At 42.8% G+C, this 21795-nt stretch overlaps 1 protein-coding gene across 4 annotated transcripts in view; it reads right to left on the bottom strand.

The window, feature by feature from the left end:
* Positions 1-103: 103 nt before the first annotated feature.
* ADGRF5 (adhesion G protein-coupled receptor F5) overlaps positions 104-21795 on the bottom strand; it is a 47383-nt gene continuing 25691 nt past the window's right edge. For 3 of the 4 annotated variants that reach the window (XM_069011730.1, XM_069011729.1, XM_069011731.1), the window contains 19 exons: positions 21608-21668; positions 20875-21045; positions 19381-19560; positions 18249-18376; positions 17740-17798; positions 16932-17074; positions 15872-16078; positions 13728-13961; positions 12206-12370; positions 11856-12074; positions 11379-11597; positions 10002-10154; positions 8577-8773; positions 7805-7984; positions 5010-6377; positions 4014-4055; positions 3856-3915; positions 1914-1998; positions 104-1092 (listed from right to left, as the gene is read on the bottom strand). In XM_069011730.1, the coding sequence (XP_068867831.1) occupies positions 1013-1092; positions 1914-1998; positions 3856-3915; positions 4014-4055; positions 5010-6377; positions 7805-7984; positions 8577-8773; positions 10002-10154; positions 11379-11597; positions 11856-12074; positions 12206-12370; positions 13728-13961; positions 15872-16078; positions 16932-17074; positions 17740-17798; positions 18249-18376; positions 19381-19560; positions 20875-21045; positions 21608-21668 (3951 nt within the window). In that variant the 3' untranslated portion in view covers positions 104-1012. Of the gene's footprint in view, positions 1093-1913; positions 1999-2028; positions 3326-3855; positions 3916-4013; positions 4056-5009; positions 6378-7804; positions 7985-8576; positions 8774-10001; positions 10155-11378; positions 11598-11855; positions 12075-12205; positions 12371-13727; positions 13962-15871; positions 16079-16931; positions 17075-17739; positions 17799-18248; positions 18377-19380; positions 19561-20874; positions 21046-21607; positions 21669-21795 lie in introns of those variants that run through there. The other variant, XM_069011732.1, reaches the window with a different exon arrangement.

Here is a 21795-nt window from a genome sequence, read left to right as displayed (position 1 = left end):
TTTTGTAACATTTGTGTGCATTATAATTCTTTTCAGGTTCTTCTCAAGACAGGAATCCCTCCTTTAAAGGTATACAAGCTTGAAATAACTGGTTCCACAAATGTAGTGTTAGAGCAATAATTTATATAAAACCATTCATCCTGCCTGTCACGTGGTGATTTATATTCACTACCGAGCTTATTCTCTGAGTCCTCCAAGTGTGTTTCTCCTCTGAGAGAAGACCCAAACATACAGACTTTACACAAGGCACTCCTTGCATTCTGAACACTACTATGCATTAAATAAACGCAGTCCTCTCTGTGGCAGACAGCAGAAACCATCTCTGTCTTACCACATTACATATCAAGGGAAAGAAAAATGTTGTTAAGGCCATAAAGCTTCCTTTTCTTCAAAAAAGTGCCACATGGAACTTTCAGTCTTTCCATCTGAAAGAAGACCACGGAGGAATCATCATGGTCTTCATTTTATGTAAGTCAAAAGTGAAGATCTGAAATGGGCCTTCTCATTTAGAAATTTTTGGTTCCAGAAAGTCTTAAATAGAAAGTGGAGACTATTATGGCCTTTCCAGACTCTAATATGAGGGCAGGAGAGAAGCTGTGAGGTACTTGTGTATCCACACAGGCCTTTGGGATCACTCAGAGAGTTGATAGGAGAAATACCAAATCTGCTGGACAACACCTGTGAGAAGCACTGCAATTCATGGCTCAGTACTGCATAGTGCTAAGCACCCACTTAAGGGCTGAGAATTCTTCACTCCCTTTCTTGGTCCTTTCTTGCACTTGAAAGCCTTCAAATCCTCATCATCTCTTCTGGGATTGGCAGACCTTGTAAAATTCCACCTCTCAGCTTCCCTGCCTTACGCATTAACCAGAAATGATTATTCCAGAAGAATGCACCAAGGCACAGTTCAGTCAAAATTAAGCAGTCCGCTTCCTGGTGACTCTCAGGTACTTTTTGTGTGTGTCTTGGAAGAGGTCCTTTCAGAGTTACACAATTTAACATTGGCAGTGCTTCAGTTAAGCAAGGAATATGCCTTGGAAGTATTTTCAGTGGAAGAAGTGGATGGCTCTGAAGAAGATACTCTGTATTTTCCTGCAAAACAAAGCACAGGGATTAGACAAGGCCAGAGAGTCTGGAACATGCTGGCACTGCAAAGTAAGGACAGTCACACCTGTGCTGGTGGCTGAGGTGGCTCTGCCTTGCCCTGCAGCTCTGGCACTACCTGGATTACAGCACCACCAGCAACCACAGAACTCTCTGTGTTTGGTGACACAGCCAGGATGTGTCAGCTTGAACAGCCAATTGTGCCACAGGGCAATGATTTTCTCACACAAATAAAGGCACTTAGTGCTTCTCCTGGAGTATGGGCACACATCCAGAACACAACACATCCACAAGCTCCTGAGATGAATCCCAGCACCCTCCCTCTTGTGGCCACGAGGGCCTAAACTAAGACCCAAGTGTCACTATCTTCTCTGAACAATGGATACAAAGATTAGACACTTATAAATTAAATGTTATTTCCAGAAATGCTTTTTGCAAGAGGAAGTCTTAACTGAAATGGTGATGTCCACAAAATGACAGCCAGAGAACCTTTGAAGAAATACAGCTCCAAGGTGGTGAAGAGTACATGAATAATGGATGAACTGTGCCATTAAGCTCAAAACAAAGCTCAGTTAGTGGGGTTTAGAATTGGTGAAACATCCAATAATTGTTTTAGAGATAGACAATTGTGCTGCTAGCATTAGGCTACAATTAGACTCATTGCAGTTCCTTTGAATTAGAAGATTAAAAACCATCTGTGGATGCATGGAGAGATAAATTGATGGATATTAGGACAGACAGACCCTGAGAGCAAGAATGACAGCAAAACCTTGTTTGTGCTTCAGTAAGGGAGATCTACTGTCACATACCTGTTTTCCCACATAAGTTGTTAAAGGTTCTTGAAAATGGGTAGCTCATAGCAAGCATTGGCGTCACCAGGATCAGGGAGGATGACTAGAAGAGAGAAAAATGCTTTTTGTCAAAAGAACTTTCTTTGTAGCCCCATTTTAGAGAGAAAAAACAAAAAGGTTCCAATAAACTTTGTTTCAGTAGTATGAGGAAACAATCCACAGAAGGCCAAGTCAGATGCTCGTGAGGTATCACACGACACTTCACAAATGTTCACACATTTGCATGTTTATGGTGGTGATAAAGGAGATCAACTTTAAAAGAAACTACATGGCGCAAATTGCTTGTCCCTAACTGTTGGCCAGGGAAGATGTCTTAGGCTCCAGTCTGTTCTAACAGGCAGTAACGGGTCCTGGTCTCTTATCTGTGGCAGTACGGCCATTAAGGTAGCCAGAAAAGCTAAGATTTTATGTGAATGGGGATTGTTCTTGACGGCCAGCAGCCTGAGATAATCCGAGGCAAATTTAATTTGGCACGCTAGAGGGCACTGGAACACAACGCTCTGCAGTCCAGGTGCGAAGGAAGGCACGCACTGCTGCTAAAATGAAGGGTTTTTCAGTTCTGGAGTGGTTTGAGAATTTAACGGGATTCTTCCAAAGATGTGTTAAAAAAAGGTATGGAAAACACATCTTTTTCTGTTCAGTCCTTCTTCATTTGTTAGTTGTACCCTGGTGGGGGTAATTAGGCAGTGTTGTGTATTGTCATCTATATCATAAGGTGGTAGAGAAAGAAGGTAAATGAATCACAAATAAAAAGCTTAATGAAAGACTTTGATATCACTTTATTTGCTCATTCTCAGACCTCAGCAGGCTGGAGAAACGGAATCTTATGAAGTTTGGCAAAGGGAAGTGCAAAGTCCTCCTGTCCCTGGGGAGGAACAAATCAAATGCCAGGACATGCTGGGGTCTATCTGACTAGGACAGAGTAAAGCCAGAGCCAGACTTTTCTCCTTGGTGCCCAGTGGAAGGACAAGAGGCATTGAGAACAAATAGAAATACAGGAAATCCCACTTAAGATGAAACTTTTTCACTGTGAAGGTGGGCAAACACAGGAAAAGGCTGCACACAGAGATTGTGTTGTATCCATTCTTGGAGCTACTCAAACCCCAACTGGACACAGCTCTGAGCTCTAGCTGGCCATGCTCTGATGGGAGTGTGGTGCAAGATGATCCCTGAGCGTACATTCCAGCTTCAGCAATTCCTGTGGAAACTGGAGTGATTTGATCCAATGCTGCTCTTCTGAACTGACAGTTCAAGTCTAAGGGACTCCTTAATTCCTTTGAGTCTATGTTCTCATCTTCTTAATTATCCTTGCTTTTAAGTCGGCTTCCTAGTTCTTTAGCAATACCTGTACAGGCTCTTCTGAATAAACCCTGTTCAGATACCAACATAAAATCAAGCTTTATTGCCATATAAGGGTGATGCCAGCACCACTGGCAGCTCAGGAAGAAGGGGAGGTGGGTGTTGGTACTAGGTCTTAAAGGTCCCTTGCAACCCAAACCATTCTAAGATTCTTACACATCCTGGCATTTTTTGGGAAGGTGTTATAAATGCAGAAATGTAAGTTGAAATAATAATTCCTTGAGAGGCCTCCCTTGCATTTCTCTCAGGTTGTGAATAAATAATAGTGCCAAAGAAATTTTCTGTTTTCCAACTAAAAGTATCAGTTATATTTTCTAGTTTATTTTTTGTAGAATTTAAAGCAAATGTTCACTAACCTCCTTCTCATTTTTTTACCAATTACAGTCGAAATAATGAACTTTGAAAAAGAGGATATATCATATTTATGTTGTTAGTGTCTTCTCTGACTTGTTCTAATAAATAATCCAGAATATAAAGTGCACTGGAGAACATTAGACTACTCAGTAGTAACCAAAATACATTCTTAGGTCAAGGTTCTAACCTTCGATTGCTGTGAACTCCATTTGGATGATGAATTCCTCTTCAACAGGGCTTCTTGTATCTATTTGTTTAAAAAATTAATCAATCAGTAAATACAGAAATTCTGTTCAAATTCCAACAATATTTTGACATAATGTAAGAAATAGTTTGAATCCTTACCTTCTTGTCCCAGAGAGTCCCAAACACCAAAATGAATAATCCCTAGGAGACAGATAATTATTTGCATTTTGATGACACCAACCTTTAATTGCAATATCTCATAATTATCTCAAACATTGTCCATGGTATTTTTTAAACTCTGAACTTTTTGGTAGAGGCCATTTTTCTAACTGCATATCACAGAGTGGACTGCTGATTTGGCAGCTCTCCAGGCCTGGTTTATTTCAATTTCGTGTTTATGTGGTCTACAAAGCGACACAGTTTGGTAGCACTAAATGTACTTGGAAGAAGGAATATTTGTGCATGGAAGACATGTCCTACCTATGCTGTCCAGGCAAACTAGCAGGTTCCAAGAAAAAGGCCAGTGAGTTTGGTTTGAGGAACAGTTTTGATGTCATTCTTAACAACGGCAATTCTTAACAATTCTCTTTAAAGAGAGAGAGTACACGTAACTATTTTGTCCTTAAGAAATCTCCTTGTATTGGGATTGTTCTGGCCACCTAAATAAGTTGTAAAAGTCATACTGACTGAAAACGCTCAATAGTGTGTATTTTTGTCAGTTCCTGCCTTTATCATTAGTACTGCTCAGCTGATCCTGGTGACTTTCATGTTGTTTATACTTGAACCCACAAAAGCATAACACAGTGCCTCCAGGTGCACTATGAATGAGAACAGGGATGCTCAAGTTTGCCTACCTGAACATAACAGAACTGTTTTCCTGGTATTCAGCAATGAAGCTGATCCCAAAACTACTGACAAAGTAGGGAGTTCTCTTTAGGCCAGCTTTATCTATAAGGCACATCTGTTAAGGCAGCTGAGAATATGAAATACTGCTGAATTCCTGGAATGGGTTTCCCAAAGAGCCCTTTTGGAATAAGGATGTGTAAAGCAAATCTGAACTTTCCCCTGCTGTTTTTATGCCCTGCCAAGCACAGCACTATAATAATGTCTCTATGTTAAATCATAACAGAGGAAATAAAACTGTGTGTAACTCACCTGGAAAGTGTTGAGCAGAGCAAAGAGGATGTGGAAAGCTCGATGACTGTTTTTGATGATGATGGTAAAGCCAAAACCCCACGTGAGGCCTAACAGTGGTGTCAGAATAGCCACACTTTTGCCAATTTGAAACAGAGATTTCCTCTCCTGCCCGCTTGACCTATCCCCAATAGTTGGCCTCAGTATTTTTATTATAACAACTGCGGCGATGAACAAGTTCGTGGCCACGATGATTAAGGCAGGTATGACGAAGGCCAGGAGAGCTTTGCTGTCCTTCCAGTTGAGCCAGCAGAAATCCTTTCTCGTGTAATTGTTCTTTGGCAAGGTGACAGCAATGGTGGTGACTGCAATGACAAAGGGACACACGTATCCCAGGCAGAATGCCACCGCCTTCTGAGCAGTCTTACTTGTGTTGTGTAAGATGAACACCAGTCTGTAGAAAAGGATGAGGCCCAGGCTCAGCATCCAGAAAAAGACACACAGGTAGAAAAAATGGACGAAGAAGATGGCCATGATACAGATATCTCTGCTCCTCTGCTGGTTTTGATCAATGGAGGCAGTGACAATGAACCAAACATCAGCAATCAGCAGGGATGTAGCAATGTTGAGAATACAGACATGGCGCATGTAGGAGGTTGTGTTGTTTGTCACGTACTTCCAGACCAAGGATTCAATTATAATGCAGACCACCAAGCTCACAATTGAAATGGCCAGGCCAACATAGGAAATATAAGCTTCAAAGCTTACCTCGGAGGATCTGTCAGGAGACATCAGGATGGAGAATGATGTCAAGTGATTGCACGAGCAAATGACATAATCTCCTGACTCTGTGGTTGTACAGCCACTAGTATCCCAGTCCCCCCTGTGATCGTTGAGTGTGAAGTTCCAAAAGACACACTTAGGCATCTTCAGAGACAAGTTTTTCTTTGCAAATGTCATATTAACATCAAACTTCTGGCTTCTGTTGTTGCTCAAAGTTGTTGTTATCAATAAACCGTTCATATATTCATACCTATTCTGAGGCAAAATACATCCAAGTTTTGAGTACATCACACTGACAATTGTTGAATTTTGGGTTAGAGTCTGGATTTCAGTGCCACTGATAAGCACGTTGACTGTGAGGTTTTCTGCACTGAGGAAGTCCTTGTTATAATCTGTGTTGTTATTTTCCTTGACAACTACCCCTTGGAGCTGAATGGTGTTTGCAGAGACAGAAGGAATGGTGTTATTAACTGGTTGGAGGCGCAGGGAAAAATTTTCTACTGACTGCAGTAACAAAGAACTTTGTCGTGTCTTCTCTTTGTTCAGGTTTTTCCAAGCTTCAGTTGTGGAATCATTAACAACTAAGTCCACTGTGGATAGGAAATTCTGGAACAACAACAGAATAATGGAGTTACTGAAACCCCATACAATTAATTGTTGTTTCTGATGGTAATTTATGCATGGTCCTAGAAGTGCCTTTTGAAAAAGCCCAGCATTTTCTTATTTTGCTCAATCCATGTGAAGTCTTCTGTTGCTAACCCTCTGCATACTCTGTTTGCAAGTTAAGGTTTCCAAAAGCAGAGCTGTGTGACACACATTTTTATACATTATTTAGTATTTTTGCATCTCCAGCTTTCTTTCCTTTCTCAGCATTCATGCTGTCTTTGATTTCTTGGTGTCTCATGTAGGGCTCTCTATCTACAAACCATCAAGCCTTTTTGCACTTTTCTGTTTAGAAGAGCAGTGCTTTTCCTCTGGACCTCACAATCAAGGTTTCCAATTATTTCTAAGGTTTCTTTTGTTACTCATTTGTTGTTACAACCAATGTATTTTCCTTGTCTGATCATGGTTCCTGAAATTTACTTTCCCTATTTCTATTCAACCTTTTTTTTTCTATTCCTACTTCTACTCATGGAATCATAGAATCACAGAATGGTTTTGACATTTAAGGGTCATCCAGTCCAACCACCCTTCGAGGGGCAGGGACATCTAGCTTGATCCTGGACATTTCCAGGGCTTGGGGCATCCACAGCTTCTCTGGTAAATCTATTCCAGTGCCTCACTACCCTCATAGTAAACAATTTATTCCTAATACATAATCTAAACCTACCCTCTTTCAGTTTAAACAATCGTCCCTTGTCCTGTCACTACAGGGCCTGGTAAAAGATCTTCTTATAAGCCCCTTTTAAGTACTGAAAAGCAGCAATAAGGTCTTCCCCAAGCCTTCTCCTCTCAAGGCTGGACAACCCCAACTGTCTCAGCCTGTCCTCATAGTGGACCTGCTCCAGCCCTCTGATAATTTCTGTGGCCCTCCTTTGGACCCATTCCAGCATGTCCACATCTTTCTTGCCCTGGGAACCCCAGAGCTGGATGCGGTGCTCCAGGTGGAATCTCAGCAGAGCAGAGGGACAGAATCACCTCCCTCAACCTGCTGGTCACACTCCTTGTTAAGCAGCCCAGGACACGGTTGGGTATCTGGGCTGCAAGAGCACATTGCTGGCTCATGTCCAGTTTTTCAGCTGTCATTCCTTGTCCTTTCCTGTCTGAGGATGCATGTGTTCCTAGAATATTTCTAGTTGCTAAGCTTACAGAAGCTTCTCTTTCATGCATAGGCTCCTCGTCCTCATCATTTTGAGTTTTCATAAACTCCTCTGTATCTTTGCTATCTGAATCACTTTATCTCATTCCCTTTACACTTTCCTGATCCTGATCCTAAGTAAGTGTGAAACTTCTTCAGGGAGAACATTATCCCCTGTGACAAAAGGGGCCAAAGGGCTTGGTAGGTGTAGACAAGACTTAAAATAAAACTTTACCTGAATAGTGAGCTCCTCTGCCTCTGCTGGGATAGAGGAGATCATATCCAGGATGGTAATGATTGCACCTAGGTTTGCTGAAGAATTGCTTATCGTGGTTAGCTCCTTTCCTGTCTGTTCCTTGAGCTGTGCAAGGTAGGAAGGTAGTTGTGCTTTTGCCTCAGGGCTGTTGACCAAGGACTGGAACAGAAGATAACAGCGTATCACATGTGTGAAATTCTCTAACCTCACTGAGAGAAAGGTGACTCTGAATGGTTTGTGGGTGGGAAGAGAACTGTGGGGGGTTACCAAGGCTGAAAACCAAGGCCTGGCACCCATCTGTCAAGTGTAGTGACAGGGGGGTGGGCACTGTAGGAAGGGCCTGGGGATGAGGTTGGGCAGTGGCCTGGAGCTGTTCCTATGGCCTCACTGTTGGTGTGCTCTGTAACATGCTCTGGGCTTGTGCCTGAGCACAGCTCAGGAAATGCTCCGGGCCAGCAACTGCTCCTTATGGATGCCATGGACAAGGTCACCTTGCCTGGGAGACAAAGCATTCATGTGTATGGACATTATCCATGCAGTGCCTCAGGCCCTCTGGGCCCCAGGAGGGGACCTTGGCTCTTTCACTGCCTGGTTTAGATAGAGCCAAACATTCTTCATACCTTTTAAAAGAAACTTTTTAATGCTTCATATGTTTTAGATTATGATAAGCCAAAATCATGCAACCAACATTTTTGCTCCATCTTCCCCCCCACCTCCCCAGCCCAACCTCTAAAAAACCCATCAGTGTTACCTCAGCACTGCTCAGCAGGTCATTTATTGGTCCAGACAGGCAGTCATTCCTCAAAACCCTCCATGAGCTGTTGATGCACTGGTAAGTTGTATTGCCTTGGGTAAAACCTTTTGGATTTTTTACATCACAGCATGGCTTTATTAATGTGGCCCTTTCTATTCCAGTGCCCAATCTGTCTGAGCAGGAAACTTTTTTGCCTGTACAGAGAGGAGACAGAGGTAGAAAATAAGAAGAATGGAGATGAATAAATTGCCCCCAGAAAACTTGGGACCTGTTCAAAGATCTTTAAATTAGGATTTCAGCTTGCTGTCTTCATTAATTATGACCTTTCAGGATGTCTCACATTCCCAATTTTTATGAATCAGGAAATTAAAAAGGAAATCTAATAAAGCCTTGATTTTTGAGTACTGAATCAAATCAACAAACCACTACCCAAAGATTTAGATTTATCTGTCAGATTACACGGTTAGACAGATCTGGAGTGGGATTATATTGACCATTAAGTGAACAATAATTCCTACAAAGTTTATTCTGCTAAGGTACTCAACACTGCTGTAGCACTAACAGGAAATTCATTAAGACCTTGCTAGTGAGGCCTCAACACATTTTTGATGAACAGTGAGTGTTGCTAATTGTCTTTGATTGGCTTAGTCATATCAGTAAGTATCTTCTGATTAAAGTAATTAAAGTAATTAAAGTGTCTGCATATTTATTGCCTAAGAGAGTGAAATCTGGCAGATACACTGATTCAGCTGTAGGTACCACTGCTGTGAAAAAACCAGAATTTCTGCATTAGGGGGATGTTCAACATTTCTTCCTTTCCAATTTAGAAAAAAAAGAGTTGAAATATCCAAAGTCTTGTCAGAACTAAATATCAAAGCTGGATTTAGCAATGCTGAATTCTAATTACCAAACATTCCCTGCGGAGCTGGCTGGAAGCTGCCCTGGTCTCTGCAGCACCTCACCTTGCCCTTCTTGTGTTCAAAGAGGAAATGCTCTCCCACAGGCCGCCCTCCTGAGCCAGATTACTTCTTCCTGAGGCACCACAGTCTTTGATCCTTGCCAAATTGTTGCAAGCTGGGAGCTGCATGCCCACATTTCAACACAGGGGATGAAGCTCGGTGGTGCGAAATACGAACAGTAGATGACTAAAATATTGCTGCTTTGGAACATACTGGGACCACTCTCAAATACAGCAAAGACAAAATATCTTGTCTTTTTTTTTTTTTTTTTTTTTTTAATTACATCAAAACTGATATTTTCCTCTGTGTGTAAAAATTTCCCGTCAGAAAAGGAGACAAAAGTTCTTGGATAACAAAAGCTGCTCCTGTTAGATGTCACTGGTGATGAATTTGTGGCACCAGATTTAACAAGGATATTGGTATGTCCTATAGAACAGCTATAAACAGTTACTTTTTTTCTTACCAGGTATAAAGTGCAGTCTCATATGTTCACTGTCGACTCCCTGTCCGATGTGGTTGATAAACTTGCAATATGCCACAACTTCTTTCTCTTTCTTACATTCTTTTTCCGTGTGATTGTACATGTAGCAAAACAAATTATCTTTTTTCTTTTTCTCTGTATGGATGGATGGAGACAGGTCAACACAGATTTGGGGTCAGTCTACTAAAACCAGCAGAAAACATCAGCAAAGCTTTTGTTTCTGTGGGTACTAGAAGAAAAACCAAAACCTTTCCTTTGTGAAGAAGCTCTCTCTCTGTATGCTGATCTCTGTGTCTTATTCTCCCCGTAATAAATCTGGCAGCTGCTGCATGACCAATACCTTTTCATTTACTGGTGTATGAGCAAATCCTCCCCAAACCCTTTTAACTGTGCAGGAACTGAAATTTGCTTTGAAAATAGTTTTTGAGAATACTCTTCCTGCTTTTACCACAGGTGTTTCATTTAGGCTGAGATACTGTTTTGCTGTTTTTATATGGTTGTTTTGAACTCAGGATCTGTGCCCCCCTCCCACTGCTTTTCAGAATGCCTGTGCTTGAGGGTGGGTCTCCAGCTGAAGTCTCTTGCAACAACATCCTTGCCTTTTTCTTAGTTACTGAAGGACTCCTCAATCTCCACCTGCTTTACTCCTCAGCCTGTTGTTTTTGCACTCCTGCATGTTTCCTGAGTTATTTTTTATAGATCATATTTGCTTTTTTTCCAAATTATCTGTTTTGTTACTCACTTGAAAATTTCTAGTATATAAAAAACAACTCACTTGAAAACTTAAGAGTATATAAAAATGTATCAGGGAAGTTGCAGAATTGCCCTAAATTTGAAGACATAGAAGCTTAGGCTTTTGTGCTGTTAAAGACATGCCCGTTGTATCCTCGAAGAAAATTGAATAGTTTTTTAAATTGCATTCTTAATGGGTTACTCAACATTTTTCATGACTTAGTAGATTTTCTTAGGTAACCTTTTTTTTCAGTATTCATTTTAAAAAGTGGCAGAATGGAAGATTAAAGCAAATAAAAGGAGTTCAGCAATTTCCAATCTGAAGAAGGGTCACGATGCCCACTTCTCCCTGCCTGGCAAGTCAAACCAAACATTGACTTTACCTATTATGTGTTTATCACTACAGCAGTGACATCAGTAGTAACCCTGGCCATGTTCCCCAGGCATGCTAACCATCCAAGAAAAAGTCCATTTTCCTTTTTTTGCACCCTCAGAAGTACTTCAGGGTTGTCATGAAAGCACTAAGTATGACTTGTTTACACAGACCTGACTGAAAACAAAAAAACCCAGATACTGGGTTGTGACATAGAGTGAAACTAATGATTCTGCAAGTTTATTGTGTCTTACCAACTTGAAACTCATTTTGTTGAACCACAAATGTAACCCTGTAGTCTGTCACGGTCTTTGCACTTATGCAGCACTCGAGGGCGTGTGGCACTTCGCACTGTATCGATGTTGTAATGGGGTCGATCAGGATGTTCTGCTTCAGGGGCAAGGAAATCACCTCGATGGTCTCATTGGCAGAACTCTCCAGGTTTTTCTGGGAGAATGTGCAGATGTAGGTGCCTAAAAGAAGTGATACAAAACCACGTCTCAGTCGACAGAAGTGCTCCTCAGCTTTTGTACGGTCATGAATGCTGAATGAGTACAGTGCTGCTGGCAACATCAAGCCTTGCTGTCCTCCAACACTTATACTTTTAACTGTGGGGGTTTTTTGTTTACTGTGGCCAGGCTTCACAGTGATTTGCAGGGCTAGGGATGCTGTAAATGATCTGGTACAGAGATTTCATTGCCTTTGTATCCCATAAGACCATACTCACTCACCTCTCCAGTCCTGCGTGGCAGACTTCACTGTGAGCACAGACGTGGCTGGAAATTTGCTTTTTTTGACACACATATCACAGTCTACTGTTTTTGTGCCATTTCCAGACTGGATTTTCCAACTGATGCTGTCATAATTGCTCACATCACTTTCACATGTTACATTGAACGCGTATCCCTCGGAAACTGTGGAGTTTGTGCTTGAAGATATTGTTATGTGGGCTGAGACAACACAGGACAGAAGTCACATTAGTGAGAATCACTTTTAATCATTTTCTTGCAAATTCTGTGTGCCACAGAGGCCATCTATGCATTAAAGAGCTGGTGGTCTGTCACAAGTCCCTGCCCCTCACCTTTCCGTAGGTACGTGACTCTGATGCTTCGAGTGCGCCTGGCTCCATGTCCAGTCTCCAGCTCACACGTGTATGTGGTCACTGCACCTGACTTCTCAGGTGGGCACAGTGACTCATTGATGTTTAACTGGTATCCAGTGCAGTTTCCACTCAAGATGGATACTCCTAGAGAGAAATAAGCATTCTTTGAAGGGCTATGATGTCCAAAAATTCTTCTGGAAAGCACAAGCAATTACTCCAGCTACGGAAACCCTTGTGTGTTTGTATGTAATTAACAGCATGGCACTTTTAACTTGTCATTGCTGAAGTTCCTTCACATCTTTTACTCTGGCAACACTCACAGAATGGCAACACTCAGCACTGTGCTGAGATTCCTTCTGCCAAAACCGGTCAGAAAGCAACAACATTGCTTGGGAACCTCAGGGTCAACCAAAATGAAGAGTATTCTGGTTAAGCCTAACCTCATTATCTGTGATACTTAGGGTGAGTAAAGGTAAGTAAAACAGAAGTAAACACTGCAGATTTTAATGTTGTCTAATTCTGAAATAAAAATGTGGAGGTACTTGACAGTCATTCAACTTAAAATCTGAAGAGTGCTGGTTTAGCTGTGAGCACTAAAGCTGTCCCATGCTGCAGCTGACAGTGCAGCTGATATGAGAGCAGAGCAGATTTCCTGGGGGAAAGCCTGGCCACAGGGAATCAAGGGTAAAACAGCCCATTACAGTAGGCCAGGATCCCCTCACCCTTCAAGCCTTCTGCAGCTGTTCTCTGTGGAAGTGACCCCATGCATGAGCTTTGAAGATTTTTCCTCATTTTGCAGTCCTGCTTTCTGCTAAACTTAATTTACAGCAAATAGTTAACAATAAACAGTTACTTCATACTCATAAAATATTAAGAGAGCAATAGACCGTTTAGGGTGATGGTTCATAGACGTTTATGAGCATTTCTGGTCATGTTACTTTGTAGCTCTTTGTAGCACATTTACTTGGTGCTTTATTAACCTTTTGATTGGAAAACTTTTTGGGATGCCTCTGACTCAGCTGGTATGTGATGTATCACAGCTACAGGTGGAGAGGGAAACAGTGCTCATATTTAGCTGTACAGCAGCTGTTTCACGGTGCAGCACTTGCACCTCTTGACTGCCAAATCTCACTATGTGGTACATGAAAGATCTTTGTACCTCAAGGGTGCTTCTGGAGATAGCAGTAGAGACTGATGCACTCATCCTTGCTCTCAAAATTACACCATGAAGAAATAAGCTTTTTGGAAGAAGCTGGCGTGCTGCTGGTCCAGGCAGCTGTTTCCATCCAGGATAGCACAGTTTAAGGCATCAGTGTATGGAGACACCTGAAACCCCACTGGCACCTACACAAGACATACAGAGTCTGTCCCTCCTCCTGCCACTCACACCTGTGGAGCATACCCTGTGTTCATCCCAGGACTCTGGGGCAGCCACGTAGGAGAAGACCTCTGAGCAATGAACAAACTTAGCAGGTGAAAGACAACCTTTTATTAATCTTACCTGTAATGTTGATTGTTCCATTTACTTTCCAGGAAACCTTAAGTGATTTTAAGTGTCTGTCAATGCAACAGGACAGCAGAAGACCCTTAGTTTGCACTTCAGGACTGTTACATGTGACATCAATGTCCTCGAAGTTTGGAGTGACATGTAGCGGAAAGACAGACACTGTTTCTTTGGTGGTGTGTATCTCTGTGTGAAATGGACTGCTCAGTATGAAAACGCACCTATAGGAACCTGTAAAGCATAAACAGCAGTTTTTGCTGAGTTTGCCTCCATATTTAGATTTAGGAGCTACTTCCACATCTAGTTTTCCCATGTCACTGCTCTGCAGTGGCTCTGCTACTTGCTGATCAATATGTACCCTCAGATCACCTCAAGAATGCTTTCTGCAGACTCCTGGTGCCAAATGTATCCAGATAAGGATTCAGTGTTGATGGGTACTTGAGATCAGTGTTCTCAGACTGAAATACTTCAGATCTGGCTGAGTAGGTGCTTTTGGGATCTGTATACTGCCCATAGTTCTTCTGGCAGCAGTATGTCATGGTAAGAATGTAGACTGACTGTGCAAAAAGTACCTACACAGAAGGGGTGACAGAGAGGTGCTCAGAGTGGACTCCACCAGAACTGGCTTTGGAGTGTAGGCTCTCAAGCTGTTCAGAAAGTATTGCCAAAGAGAGCAGGGTATTTATCACAGAATCACAGATTATGCTGAGTTGGAAGGGACCTATCAGGATCATTGAGCCCAACTCTTAGCCCTGCACAGGACACCCCAAGAGCCACACCATGTGCCTGGGAGCACTGTCCAAATGCTTCTTGAACTCTGTCAGGCTTGGTGCTGCCCTGGGGAGCCTGTTCCAGCACCCAACCACCCTCTGGGTGAAAAACCTTTTCCTGATATCCAAACTAAACCTCCTCCGATTCAGCTTCATGCCACCTCCTTGAGTCTTGTCCCTGGTCACCAGGGAGAACAGATCTGTACCCCCTCTGCTCCTCCTCATGAGGAAGTTGAAGACCACAGTGAGGTCTCCCCTCAGTCTCCTTGAGGCTGAACAGAACAAGTGACCTCAGCTGCTTCTCATATGGCTTCCCCTCCAGACCCATCACCATCCTTGTGTCCTCCTTTGGACACTGCCTTGATGCCTTTTTTGTATTTTGGTGCCCAAAACTGCCCCCAGGACTTGAAGTGAGGCCTCCACAGCCCAGAGCAGAATGGGACAAACCCCTCCCCTGGCCAGCTGGCGATGTTGTGCCTGATGTCCCCCAGGACACAGATGTCTCTCCAGGGCACTGCTGATTCATATTCAACTGGCCATCGACCAGGACACACAGGTCCCTTTCTCTTTATCAGCCACTGTCTCAGGCACGAGTCCTCTTGGATGCCGCCAGGCTTGGTTTTGAGATTGGCAATCAGAGCTCCAAACTTCCTAGATATTTTAAGTATGTGGGTTTCCCTTCCCCACTGGGATAGCCAAGTGAGCAGACCACTTACATAGGAGTGGACAAACCAAGGTTCAGGGCATCCTCAGTCCAAAGAATTTTGGACCCATGATTCCTACCCTGCACATGTGTGCCCAAATACTTAGTCACAGGCTACCCATTTTGAAGCTGAATGTAGAATCCATGGTCCAAAGAGAAGAACTGAGTGGGAGCTTGAGTCCAAGCTCTGATAATACATAATAATAATTCCCCTGATAGCTCCTCCCAGAAAAATGCTGCCAGTTTACCTGTTTCTGATTTTCAAAAATCCCTAAACATGCAAAATTGTAACTCTGAGCTCTGACTAGTTAGATCATGTGTGTGAAGGGCACAAGGATGTTAAGGGCAAATTCAGCCACAGCCTCCAGTTACCACAACAAAGGGGTGGGAAGGCCTCACAGCCATGCAGACACCAGCATCTCCCCTGACATGACAGTGAAGCCTGGCACTTAGACCAGTCACGTACAATCATTTCAGTCAGTTCACATCTTACTGGCAATGTCAGTCAGTATGTAGTTCATTAATCAAAACAACAGGAAAATTACAAAGGGCAGTGTAATTTTCACATTTCCTCTAGGAAAATGCAGCCACTGCATTCATCTTTGCATTTCATGGAACTAGCCACACTAGAGATTTACATCTGCTGTTTTAACAATGGAAAATCATACCAGAATCCTTCATCGTAACGTTGGTAATTTTAAGACTCGATCTTCTGGTTGCTAAAACTGTCTCTATTGAGTACCGGGAGCTGGTTGAGATGGTCTGGTCAGAGTGATACCAGGTTGCATTGGCAAATGTTGAGTTTATCTCACAGGTCAGTGTTACTGTGTCCCCTTCAAAAATGTTCGAGGGTTTCACGGTGAACTTTGTCTGATCTGGGAAGACAGAGAGCAACATTCTGCATTAGTGTCACTTCAGCTCACATCTCTATGGTCTCTTTCCTCTTATAGGGGTCCCATTTGCTTCACAACTAACATGCACCCAGCATCAGCTACAGGGCACCACCTCTGATACAAGCCATGGGATTTTCCCTCAACATATTCTTTTAGTATCTTTCTCAGCTAAAGATTCCAGAACATTTTATGCAGAGAGCTAGAAATATTATTATCGCCACGACTACTTTCTAATTGGATAAACTGGGAAGAGAGGCAACCAGGTTGAAGTAATCCTCTGAGACAGACAGTCCAGCACTCAGTGCACTGAGAGCACAGCACCTCCAGGGCACTTGATCAGGCAACTGAATTGTAACACACTGTCCAGCAGCAGCGTGGAAAATGTGCTGGGGAAGCCAAGGGGAATGTGTTGTCATGTAAACTGCAAGAGTTTTATGTTTTGCTTTAAAGAGCTGGCAGCCGGACATTCTTAGAGCTGTCTCAGATCTGGATATGAATTTAGGGTGTTCAATCTCTCTTCTCTGGACAGACCACATCAGGGATCATTTAGAATTGTTTAGGCTGGAAAAGACAGACCCCTGAGATCATCAAGTCCAACCAATGACTGATCAGTGGAGTAGCTGGAAGGCTTTGGGTTTTCATGGGAGATATGCATGCATGGTCCTCTCATGAAGGTGCTAAGCTTTGGAGACACAGAATGGAATGAAACAGCTAAGAAATAAATGTTTCATGAAAGTCCAGTACAAAATCATCAACAACACAGGGCAGCTACATGATTCAGGCTAAAAATACTAAAGTAAAGTTTGAAGGAAAATACTGAGAATTTTAAACTTACTAGTTATTACTCTTGTGAAGGTAGATGGGTTTAGCTGGTACGATGAATCCAGAAACTGTGGTACAGCTCTGTTGGAATCTCCAACCTGAGTGAAGCTTGCTGCTCCTGTTCTTACTACATAGTTCACAAAAACACTTCCAGGGCTAAATGGATACAAGAATGAGAGAAGCACCAGAATTAGATGTCCTTGTTTATTAGTGGTTTTCTATGGGTCAAGTGGTGACCCATCTTGCATGGCTGGGAAGGCCTCACATCCTGTGGAGGCATCTCTCGGGACTCAAGACTTGCTCTGGTACACAAGAAAGTTGTGCCACAGCTCTTCCCTAAGAAGGAACACTTTTATGTGACATCTTCCTCATCTGATGTTAATTTCTAGTAAACTTTCCTTAGAAAACCTAAATTACAGCTGCATTTAAGTATGTGTGGACAGCAGCAATGTCTCTTTTATCCAAGGCTGTATCCAGAGTCAATGTACTAATTCACCTTCCTCATGACCCAGGAAATGATGTTAGGTTTATTTGCATCCTTTTCCCTTTGGGTGGAGCTCAGTCCTTTCCATAAAAGGCTTTGATCCATATGGAGAATGATTATGTTTCTTGGACTTTTGCACAGTGATGAATTCTACCCACAATCCCATTCCCATGGTCATATCTGGGCTTTGCTTTGCAGGGATTATTCTGTTATTCAGTGTGTGTATACTGGGAGTGGGTTCTAGCCAGAGTGAATGTAGCCTTTGCTGACTCGTGTCTCCTTGAGACTGGACAGAAATATTTGTGTCTTCCAGGAAAAAATGAAATTATTTACTTACCTGAAACCCATCACTGTTGCTGATACAAAGCCTGGTAAACATCTGTAGCTGGCATTAAACTGTAAACAAAAACGTGACATGGCGTAAGTTCTCTGTGTATTACTGCAGTATGCTTAAAATAGGAAACTCTCCATTCCTGATGTGAGTAAGGACATGTAGCATGTCTGATACAACAGGCCTGGTGCTCTCCTGGTGTCATGGAATAAATTTCTGTTCATGGTTTCATTCATGTGTACTCACATGGACTTAAGATAGGACCAATAATATTTTTTTTGTGCTTTAGATACAAAAGATCCCTAAATACTTCCCAATGTATTAAAAAGAATGGGAATATTGCTGTTGCCTTCAATGGAGTCAGCTTTGGCCCACTTTGTAGCTCCCACTGCTGCACACTTCCCAGCTCCCCACAGAGACACTGACAGGCCACCCTATATCCTAGGCACTCGGGGTAAACACTGTACTTCTTAGGGGGCTCTCTACCTTCAGAGATGAAAAACTGAAGTCATTACCGCTTTTTCAAGGTCCCCTTTGTATTTTTGGTATAACACAGAAGAAGAATCCTTGAGATCATCCTGGAAGTCTGTGTCGAGTCTGACCGACATATTCATTACAATGGGCTCTCCCATACCACATGAGTCTGTAAGGAAAGACATAAAAATAAACGGAAAATAATCAAAAACAATGCTTATGAGGTGAAAATCTGTTGCAAATCTGATGAGATGAAACTTTCTTTGTTCAGCAAAAGCTGAAAGTCCCAAAGAGGCATGGGAGTGACTCCAGGAGCTGGGGCTCCAAATGCATCTAAATATCTGCAAGTGTTTGGGTCAAGGTGGGCCCATATTGCAAGGAAAAGAGCTTTAGACCATCTCTGCCAACTTTCTATATTCACAGGTGATGTGGTACCTGGCTCAGTCCTGACTGTGGTGGCTGGTGGGCCTGTGCTACAAGGGACAAAGAGAGTCCACTGGTGGGACAGTCCCTAGTACCAAAAGATCCTTCCCAGGTCAGGGTGACGAAAGAGGCTTCCCCCAGGATTCTCTGTTCTGTTATGTTAATGTAGCCCAGTTCTGCTTCCCCAGTTGGCCTGTTGGCCTCCCTATGCCTTTGTACCTTAAATGTCCCTGCCCTAGAAGGTTCTCCACTCCCTGTTCCCCGCATTGGCCCTTGCCCCTCGCCACTCTCTCAGAGTTTCCCTATTGGCTCCTGTTCCCTAGTCCCACCTGTGTACCACCCCCATGCCCTCAGACATTGGTCCCTCATGCTCCCTCCACTCCCATACTTAAACCTGGACCCTCACACGTTCTTTGTTTTCATCCCTGGAACCCTTAATGTGTGTGGCTGTATTAAACTCCTCCCATGGAACCCCATATGAAGACCCTTCCTGCCTCTTTGTCATGAACCCATTTTAAGGAGCTGTCCGTGTGTGTGTGTGTGTGTACACGTGTGTGAGTGTGTGCTGGTCCTGCCGAGTGGCTTCACCTTGGAGATGTTTTTGGAAGGTCGCAGCTCGTCACCATCCAGCACCGCAAACCCGGAGCGCGATACCTGATGTGCTCTTTTATCACACCTTTCATCACTATTCTGACATCTAACCAGTATATGGGCTGCACAGTGATTAAGTTCTGCCCTGCGTCTCCTCACCTTCAGTCTGGGGCTCACAGTAAGGTCCATAGAAAGGCATTTTCTGTGTGTAGCCACAGGGCAGGGCCGGTTCCAGGCTCAGAGAAGGGCAGGGCATCACATCACTGCACACCGTGCTCGGCCAGGCATATCCATTTTCACAGAAACAGCAGCTGTTATTCTCACCACTGGGCAGGCAGACTGGAGTCAGACAGCCAGAGAAATGCCATGAGAATGGTAAATGGGGCATAGCTATTGCAAGATAAATATATACCTTTCTATGTCTTCATGACGGATCTCAAAATGTTGCCCTTCTTGTGAGTTCACTTGAATGGTGCTAAAATGGTGATCTGACACCTTGCAAATTTTACTCTGCTAATTTTAAGAGACAAACCAGAAATGGGAACCAGACTGGTACAAGGATAAGTCCAATCAATTATTTTTAAGTAATTGAATGGAGATGTGAAGTCTGATCCCAAAAATTTACCTGGCATACTAGCCAGGGTCCCATAATACTTTTCAGACTGGATGTTTTTATGTCATCTGAGCTGAAAGGAAGTGTATAGGCTTTTAAAGATTGTAAGAGCAAGATCATTCAGAGTCCCAGTAGCTAGTGAGGTGGTGTTTTGTTCTGTGTCCCAACAGATCCTGTGTGAGGGAAGGTAACATCATCACAAAGTGCTTTAAAGCACTAAAAAAACAGAAACCAACAAAAAACAAAAAGAAAAAACAAAACCCAAAAAACAAACCAACAAAACATATCACTGTAACTTTTTCTGCTCTAAATGTGTTATTAGAAAAGTAAGATATTAACAAACTGATTTTCACACATTACACGTGAGCCCGAAGGCCCATGAAAATCCATTTTCATGTTGTTTTGGGAACTGTTGAACACTTCCTTTCCCTGCTTTATGGACCAGTGATAAGAAGGTATCAAATCTCCTCTGCTGTTGTAAATGCCTGTGTGTGTGTATATCCTCCGCTGTATTACTCAGATGTGGTGTTGCACAACCACAACTCCTGTAATAAAACCTCTGATATCTTGCCCTCTAAGAATAGGTTAAGTGAGCTCTCTCACATGCAGCCTGTCTCTGTCAGGGTCAGAGTACAGCCTCTTACAGCCATTTACGTTCCAGATACAGGAGGAGGGAAGTAAACAGTCTGATAACTGCTGTCACAGCTTCCTGGAACTTGAAAGTAACTCAGACTGCTTCTTAGCCAAACTGGAGCAAAATCCTTTGGCTCAGGCTTCCTCCGGCTTTGTCCCTTCCTTAGGAAAAGAAAAGCATCCAGAGCTATTCCTAATGCCAACATTATATAAAGAGGAGTGGTGAGAGACAGATAACAAATATTCTGTTGTGTGCTACAGCTTCAGCCTTGCTGGATCTTTCAGCAGGCAGCAGAGATAGTTCAGTTTTGCTGATTCCTAAGTGTGATGGGTGGTAAGAGTGGGAGACATCAAATACTGACAAAACCCCACATTATCCAGAATATACAAATCAATAACCAACACACCTGTTGTAATGCTGATGTTTGAAACTGTTGTTTGTGCATTTGAAATATTAACTGGAACTGTAAGACTGACATTTTTGAAATAGTCTTTGATTGGCTCCAGATAAGATGAATCCTTCAGGCTTACTTCAATATCAACAGTGTACTCCGGAAGGGGAAGGTCAAGAATAAGCACTGAAAGAGAAATAGAATGAGACTGCAAAGCTGTGTTTGAGGGTAAATCACAAATTGATGGCCTCCAGTTTAGCATTTGGGGTCTTCATTGCTATTTAATGGTAGCTAAGTGTGGCATTCTTCTTAGGGAATCTCCTTGCTTCCCACTCAGTAGACATTCTGCCTCTGTTCTATCTGCTGCTTGTCTGACAAAAGCCAGATTTCTTTGGTGTCAGAGCAGTAGGAAGCTGATACAAAAATGGCATAATATGTTCATAGAATGCTGTCTCATCCCTTCTCTCTAAGTACGTGGGTTGCCAACCACAGACTGAGCCATACAGGATTATCTTGTCTTTATCTCATTCCATGAGTTTTCTCACTTTATCCTTCTGATTCTGTTCCCCATCGCACTGAGGGAGAGTGAGTGAGTGAGTGGCACTGTGGTGCTTAGCTGGGGTTAAACCACAACCACATCTTGTCCTTGATGTTCCCAGTTCAGTACATCAAGAGATGCTGTCCCTAACAGTGATTTCACCCTTGGCTTACAGAAGCCTGCTCTGTTACCATACATTTGTGTACGTACTGTTTCGCTTCTGCCTTTGCATCTCTGGGTGGAAGCTTTCCTGTCCTAGTATGCTGTCAATCTGTGGGGAAAAAAAAAAAAAGAGGGTGAAGCTCTGTAAGGTCAACAAGGTGAAACTTTAGCTCTTGTCGTTGGCAAAAGAAATTAGTGAAGAAAATACTGAGTTTTTCCCACTAATCTTGGCCACA

The sequence above is a fragment of the Aphelocoma coerulescens genome, chromosome 3 (assembly GCF_041296385.1).
Source record: "Aphelocoma coerulescens isolate FSJ_1873_10779 chromosome 3, UR_Acoe_1.0, whole genome shotgun sequence".
Classification (NCBI taxonomy): domain Eukaryota; kingdom Metazoa; phylum Chordata; class Aves; order Passeriformes; family Corvidae; genus Aphelocoma; species Aphelocoma coerulescens.
This window is presented reverse-complemented; position numbering and strand designations above follow the sequence as displayed.